Source organism: Dipodomys spectabilis, unplaced genomic scaffold (genome assembly GCF_019054845.1).
Source record: "Dipodomys spectabilis isolate Male_0828 unplaced genomic scaffold, ASM1905484v1 ptg000096l, whole genome shotgun sequence".
Classification (NCBI taxonomy): domain Eukaryota; kingdom Metazoa; phylum Chordata; class Mammalia; order Rodentia; family Heteromyidae; genus Dipodomys; species Dipodomys spectabilis.
The window spans coordinates 1,630,049-1,637,995 of record NW_024870773.1 but is presented as its reverse complement, the minus strand read 5'-3'; the positions used below and the strand labels follow the sequence as shown (position 1 = coordinate 1,637,995).

The window sequence follows — 7,947 nt, the reverse complement described above, 5'->3', positions numbered from 1 at the left end:
GGGGCTGGGTCTGTGGCTACCTGGACCCTGGGTCTGGACTCTCCCTGTGGCCAGTCTCTGTGGCCAGTCCCCTGTGGTGGTTGTGGCAGCTGCGTGGCCCATGCTGGGATGTGCATTGTCTCATTGGCCCAGGAAGCAGAGTTCTGCCGGTTCACCACCGTGCTCCCCATGGGCTATTGTGCGGTGGTCTTGAAGCTTCTCTAAGGATTCATCCCGTGACCTCCCTCACCCTTGTGGGCATCCAGTTAAAGGCAGCACCTGTTAAGTGACGGTCCCCACAGACACAGGAAGTGTGGAGTATCATCCGAGGCTCCGCATGCACTTGTTTCCCGCTCAGGTGTCCCTAGGACAGCACTGCCCTGCTGCTGGGAACGTGCAGCCCTTCCCGGCTGCCTCCGGATCCACATTGTTCTTGCTTGCCGTCCCCCCCCCCCCCCGCCCCCCCAGCCTTGCCAATCCCGACAAAATATGGAAATCCTGTCCCTGCTCAGTCTCCACCACAATGCAGGGCCCAGCAAAGGAGGTATTTTTAGCCTGGGCCTTGGGAAAGGGCTTAAATCATTCATGCTGTCAGCTACGAGTCTGCCACTGCATCATGTTCCCAGGCCGACAAGCCCTTGTGGGACTGTACAGCCACAGAGCACAGCATGGAGCACAGCACGGAGCACAGCATGGAGCACAGCATGGAGCACAGCACGGAGCACAGCACGGAGCACAGCACGGAGCACAGCACAGAGCACAGCCATGGAGCACAGCATGGAGCACAGCATGGAGCACAGCACAGAGCACAGCCATGGAGCACAGCACGGAGCACAGCATGGAGCACAGCATGGAGCACAGCATGGAGCACAGCCATGGAGCACAGCATGGAGCACAGCATGGAGCACAGCACGGAGCACAGCACGGAGCACAGCATGGAGCACAGCCATGGAGCACAGCCATGGAGCACAGCACGGAGCACAGCACGGAGCACAGCATGGAGCACAGCCATGGAGCACAGCATGGAGCACAGCACGGAGCACAGCATGGAACACAGCATGGAGCACAGCATGGAGCACAGCACAGAGCACAGCACGGAGCACAGCACGGAGCACAGCATGGAGCACAGCATGGAGCACAGCACGGAGCACAGCACAGAGCACAGCCATGGAGCACAGCATGGAGCACAGCACAGAGCATAGCCATGGAGCACAGCATGGAGCACAGCACAGAGCACAGCCATGGAGCACAGCATGGAGCACAGCATGGAGCACAGCCATGGAGCACAGCACGGAGCACAGCATGGAGCACAGCACGGAGCACAGCATGGAGCACAGCACAGAGCACAGCCATGGAGCACAGCATGGAGCACAGCACGGAGCACAGCACGGAGCACAGCATGGAGCACAGCATGGAGCACAGCACGGAGCACAGCCATGGAGCACAGCATGGAGCACAGCACAGAGCACAGCCATGGAGCACAGCACGGAGCACAGCACAGAGCACAGCCATGGAGCACAGCATGGAGCACAGCACAGAGCACAGCCATGGAGCACAGCACGGAGCACAGCATGGAGCACAGCCATGGAGCACAGCATGGAGCACAGCATGGAGCACAGTATGGAGCACAGCATGGAGCACAGCACAGAGCACAGCCATGGAGCACAGCACAGAGCACAGCATGGAGCACAGCCATGGAGCACAGCATGGAGCACAGCATGGAGCACAGCATGGAGCACAGCACGGAGCACAGCATGGAGCACAGCATGGAGCACAGCACAGAGCACAGCCATGGAGCACAGCATGGAGCACAGCACGGAGCACAGCACGGAGCACAGCATGGAGCACAGCATGGAGCACAGCATGGAGCACAGCACGGAGCACAGCCATGGAGCACAGCATGGAGCACAGCATGGAGCACAGCACGGAGCACAGCATGGAGCACAGCCCGGAGCACAGCATGGAGCACAGCCATGGAGCACAGCCATGGAGCACAGCCCGGAGCACAGCACGGAGCACAGCCATGGAGCACAGCATGGAGCACAGCCATGGAGCACAGCATGGAGCACAGCCATGGAGCACAGCACGGAGCACAGCACGGAGCACAGCATGGAGCACAGCACGGAGCACAGCACGGAGCACAGCCATGGAGCACAGCATGGAGCACAGCCATGGAGCACAGCATGGAACACAGCATGGAGCACAGCCATGGAGCACAGCATGGAGCACAGCACGGAGCACAGCACGGAGCACAGCACGGAGCACAGCCATGGAGCACAGCATGGAGCACAGCATGGAGCACAGCCATGGAGCACAGCATGGAGCACAGCCATGGAGCACAGCATGGAGCACAGCATGGAGCACAGCCATGGAGCACAGCACGGAGCACAGCACGGAGCACAGCACGGAGCACAGCCATGGAGCACAGCATGGAGCACAGCACGGAGCACAGCACGGAGCACAGCACGGAGCACAGCCATGGAGCACAGCACGGAGCACAGCACGGAGCACAGCACAGAGCACAGCACGGAGCACAGCCATGGAGCACAGCATGGAGCACAGCATGGAGCACAGCACGGAGCACAGCACGGAGCACAGCACGGAGCACAGCACAGAGCACAGCCATGGAGCACAGGCATGGAGCACAGCCATGGAACAAGACTCCATCTTGGCTGGCAGTTTCTGGCAGCATTAAATAAGGATTGGATGAGTCACTGACTGAGTGCAGGGATGAATGAATGAATGAATGAACCTGAGTCCATGCAGATGTGTTTCTGGAGCACAGAGTCGCTGTGATATGCTGGCTACCAGTGGCCTTTCTGTCCCTTAAGTAGAGTCTTGACCTGAGACTTCTGTTCCCACGTGTTGCTCCGGGTGGCGGGCTGGCTAAGTGGTTGGTGCTACGGCTGGTAGCAGTGTCCTAAATCACAGGCATGGTGATCAGCCCTAAGTCAGTGTCAGAGCTGCAGACCCTCAGGAGACGGCCTGGAGTTCGGAGCCAGCCCTGCCCGGGAAGGCACTTCCTTGAAGGTAGCTGTCAGGCGGCGGTGAGCTGCGTCCTCTCCTGGGCTGCGGCACCAGTGCCCAGTGTCCAGTGCCATCGGGCCCAGTGCTGAGAGGAGAGGCACGGGGAAGGGACACTTCGTTTAGGAATACTTGGCGATCCCCACCCAGACACAGGGCATGGCACTGAGGGGTGGAGGCAGCCTTGCGTTTTCATCCTGAAGGAGGCTTTGGAGGGCTGTGGCGGGAGACAGGTGACAAAAGCACAGTGCCAGGAAGCACCGCAGACGGGACACCTGCTGGCTTCATGCCAGGGCAAGGTCGCCGCCGGGTGCCCCAACTCTCTTAGCACTGGCAATTCAGAGCAAAAGCCCCTGTGGGCTCTTCTGTAGGATCAACACTGGGGCTGAGATTCCTACTTGATTCCTTCCTCAACGCAATCGTTGCCCAACCTTTATTTAAAGCATGTCCTCTCCATGATGAGCAGAAACGTGGGTTTCTCTCTGTGTTCCATGGCAGTTCCCAGGCAGTGGTCCGGTGGGCATCACTCTCATCTGCCGCTGGACAGGCTGACTCTTCCGTACTGCCCACACCCCCGATTTATTCCATAGCCAAGAGGCTATAGACCACTCACTGGAAAGTGCGTTTTATGATCTTGTTAGAAGCAATGGCTCCACTGGGATCATTTCAACTGATCGTTTTATACCTACCTCCTCCTAAATACCTAGGACATTAACTTATTAGCTACTCTGGTGTCAAGCCTAATGCACTTTAAATACTTAAAACAAATCCCAGCATTCGTGGGTCTAGAGACAGAATTTCTTGTGGCTGTTTAGTGCATTCTGGCCTTGGGATGGATTTTAGTAGCCTGGGCTTGAAAGAGCCTAGTTCTGTGTACTTTGCATACAGGAAGGAGGAGGGTGTGGCGTGGAGGACTGTGTGCCCATGGAGGAGGGTGCCATGGAGGATGATGTGCCGGTAGAGGAGGGTGTACTGTGGAGGAGGGTGTGCCATGGGATGAAGCTGGGCTGAGAATTTTACACCCAGGCCCCAGCCTGTTGGGCTGACGAAGCCTCGGCCCCGTTGGCTTGTCAGCACTGAGACTCAGGCCCTTGCCAGCCTGCAGTGGTTCTGTGAGGGTCAGACCTGGGCCCTGAGGCAGGGGCTGAGGAGACACAGACACCACTGGGTGCAGAAAGGCTTTGGGATGGAAGGGAAGTCCAGATTCAAGAAGCAAAGATGCTTCCAGGGTCTGGGAAGAATTCCCAATGCTCAGGCACACATAATACACAATGTAATGACACACATGTGATGTGCATGTGTGTGCAGTATGTGTGTGGCTGTGGTTGCAGGTCACATGTGATGTGCACACGCTTGCATGTGTGTGAAGGTGATTGTAGATCACATGTGATGTGCATATATGTGTAGAGGTGGTTTGTGTGCGAAGGTAGTAGTAGATTACATGTGATATGCATGCATGTGCATGCATGTGTGTGAAGGTGGTTGTAGATCACAGTGATGTGAATATGTGTGCATGCATATGAGAAGGTGGTTGCAGATCACATGTAATATGCCTGTGTGTACGTGTGTGTGCGAAGGTGGTTGTGGATCACACATGATGTGCATACATGTGCATGCATATGAAGGTGGTTGTAGATCACACTTGATGCACATATGTGTGCATGTATGTGTGTAGAGCTGGTTGTAGATCACCTACTTTTTTAATAGAAAAATCCAGGCAACTCTCTCTTCCTCCAGGGCAGTGCCAGTTCTGTTGCTGGCTGGGGATCATCTGTGCTTCCAGGGGCTTCCAGTGTGCTTCCATCTCTGTCATCTTTGATCTTGTTTTTTTTTTTTGTGGGGGGGTAGGGTTGGTTGTGGGGCTTGAACTCTGGGCTTGGGCGCTGTCCCTGTGCTCTTCAGCTCAAGGTGAGCACTCTACCGCTTGAGTCACAGTGTCACTTTCCGGTTTATTGGAGATAAGAGTCTCATGGATTTTCCTGCCCGGGCTGGCTTTGAACAACAATCCTCAGATCTCAGCCTCCTGAATAGCTAGGATCACAGGCGTGAGCCACCAGCGCCCGGCTTTCTGTCATCTTTGAGAGCTGTTCATTCTTGATCCATCTTCTAAGTTGGGTGACAGCGGCTCACACCTGCCATCCTCAGTACTCAGGAGGCTGAGATCTGAGGATCATGGTTTGAAGTCAGTTAGGACAGAAAAGTCCTAAGATCCCATCTTCATTTAACCAGCAAACTACTGGAAGTGGAGGCATGGTTCGAGTGGTAGAGTGCCAGCCATGACTGAAAAAGCTGAGTGAGAACACAAGACTGGTAATTCAAGTCCCAGTACCAGCATACAATAAGTTAATAGATGTGAACAAGTAGATAGAAGGTCCATCTCTGTCCACCTTTTCTTTTCACTATGCTTGCCCTACATGGTAGACAGAATAAGGACCTCGTCTGCTGAGCCTGGGACAGGCCGCAAGGATGTGTGTGGGGTATCCAGCGGGGTCAGTCAGGAGGGCACTTTCAGGTGGAGACAGAGCGGAGTTGGAGAAGAAGAGGAAGAGGTAAGGTTAGAGGTATAGAAAGTGCTCAGCAGGCGATTGCTGCCTAGGAGCCTGGAAGGAGGAAGGCAGAGAGAGCCAGGCAATCTGGGGTGGGCAGTAGCCATGACCTGACCTCGGTGGCAGCCCCCTTTCTCCTCCCCTCCCTTTCCATTCCCCTCTTTTATCCTTCCACGGGAGACTGAGCTGGGAGACACAGAGTGTGCAATGCTAGACTTCCAGCCTAGAGATGACAATGGGTGGTTTGAAGCTGTTAAGTTTCAGGCAATGTGTTTGGGCTCAATGGAGAGTGGATCAGGTCTCCCTGGAAGGCCTCATTCCTCTCCTGATGTCAGCTAATCACGCAACACACACGGTCTCACTGCTTTCTGATGTCAGCTAACCATGCAACACACTTGGCTTCACTGCTCTTCTGACGTTAGCTACCCACGCCACACATGTGGCCTCATTCCTCTCCTGACGTCAGCTAGCCACGCCACACATGTGGGCCTTGTTCTTACCTCCCTGCATCCCACACCTCAACACCATGGTGTAGACATCCAAAGGAACACTCCACTCCACAGGCTAGAAAAGGAACAGTCCTTCTCTCCTTCCCAATTCTTTGCTGTTCTTTTCCACTGCCCACTGGCCAAGCCAGAGACCCGAGCTGGGCAGAAACCTCTGGTCCTCTGTTGTGGCCTCGCTGTCATTGGTGGTGGAGACACCATGCCTCCGGGCCCACCCCGCACTGAATGGCGGCTGGCCCCCAAGCTCACATGGCCCGTTTCACCTATCAGCATCTGCTCCACTGCCAATCACGTCTTCACTTATTGTCTGCCTCCTCTTGGAATGTCAGCTCACATCTGTTTTATTGTATTTGTTCTATTTAGGAAGTGGTAATGTAATAGTTCACATGTCAGCTGCTGCTCAAAGCCCTGTTACAAACACCCACTTATCTGATGCCGCTTTTTTCACTATTATGGCTGAATAAGCAGTTGAGTAGTTGGATCCAATCGAACCCTGAATCCTGCCAGTTCTAGTCCACAGTAGCTGTCAAGTCAGCCCACCCATTCTAGAACAGCAAGGCCCAGGGCATGAGAAAGACTCCTAAGGTTTCCTGAGATCGAAGAACGGCAGACCGCGCCTGGATGACACAGAGCAGCTGAGTGAGGTCAGGGACAGAGGTGACGCCTGGACGGGAGCAAGTCCAGTGGACCTCTGGTCAGCCAGAGAGGGACAGACGCGCTGGTCAGCCAGAGAGGGACAGACACGCTGGTCAGGACCAAGGTGATGCCTCCCACGGGGAATGCACCTGGCTTTTCTCACGCTGATATGAGAGGCGGCCCGCTCCCGGCTCAGGGTCGGTGAGAATCCCATGTACCTCTGATGGTTTCATCGGTTAAAGTTTGCTGAGAAACTGTTGGGGGGCTGGCCGGGGTCACCCAGAGGCAGTTGAGGGGTATGGCGACTCAGAATGGCTGCATTGATGTCAGCGGAGCACTGTCTGTTTTCTACCACACGCAACTGTGTGGCAGTAGCCATACTGGGCCAGTCCTCTCAGATGGGTTCCCACCACAGCCCTCTCGCGTGAGATCCACACAAGCCTGTCACGTGAGATCCACACAACCCTCTCATGTGAGATCCACCACCACACCCACTGCAGTGCAGGAGATTTCTCTAAGGAGTTGGGTATGGGCCATGTTCTCTTCTTGGCAGGACCCTTGAGGGACTTCTCTCTGTTTGGAGAGGGCCCAAACTCCCACAGTGGTGCAGTCTCGTGTCCTGTCCCGCCCCTTGCTCCTGGGCTACCTTCACCCTCTCCCTGCTTAGGCTCCGATGCTAGTCAGCCAGGATATGGTGTTCTCCACCCCCTCTCCACCCCCCCATCAGCCTTGGCCTTGGGCCCTCACCACCACTCCTTTCTTGCTGCCTTCACTGTTCTGCTTGTTCTGCAGCTCCCAGGACCCTGGCTTCCACCTCCGTGGATCAGGCTCCTCCCTAGCTCCAGAGGGCCTTCCCTCTGGTCCTCTCCCTCCCCTCCCTCCTCTCCCTCTTTATGCTTCCACACTCACCCCTTCACTCGGCGCGGTGAGCTTGGAGCGCGTTAGGTGGCATCAGCCACCTGGGGCGTGGCAGGCTGTGTGGCTGAGGGAGTGGACGGGTTTGTGGGGCTGCGTGATCCGAAGCCGGGCGCTGGCGTCCTGGCTTCTGCCTGGGCAATTTCCGGGCACAATCACATGTGTAACCCGCGCCCGCCGTCCTGCCTTAGGTCTCAATTTTGGAAAATTAGATTTTAAATGTCGTGTCCTCCTCATTTATGCCATACGCTTCCAGACATCTGACACATAATTCAAAATGAAAGCCGTGAAAAATTGGGCTCATTTCGTTCATTCTACTTGAGATCCATGTTAGGCTATTT

The 7,947-nt window shown here is 55.7% G+C and overlaps 1 protein-coding gene across 1 annotated transcript; it reads right to left on the bottom strand.

Annotated features, from left to right (window-relative positions):
* Positions 1-574: 574 nt before the first annotated feature.
* LOC122113217 (keratin-associated protein 9-1-like) lies at positions 575-1,747 on the bottom strand. The gene has a single exon (XM_042686188.1). The coding sequence runs from the start codon at positions 1,745-1,747 to the stop codon at positions 575-577; it is 1,173 nt and encodes a 390-aa protein (XP_042542122.1).
* Between the last annotated feature and the right edge of the window lie 6,200 nt (positions 1,748-7,947).

Coding starts and splice junctions, on each gene's coding strand:
- LOC122113217 (XM_042686188.1), bottom strand. CDS start 1,747: ATGCTGTGCTCCATGCTGTGCTCCGTGCTGTGCTCCATGCTGTGCTCC.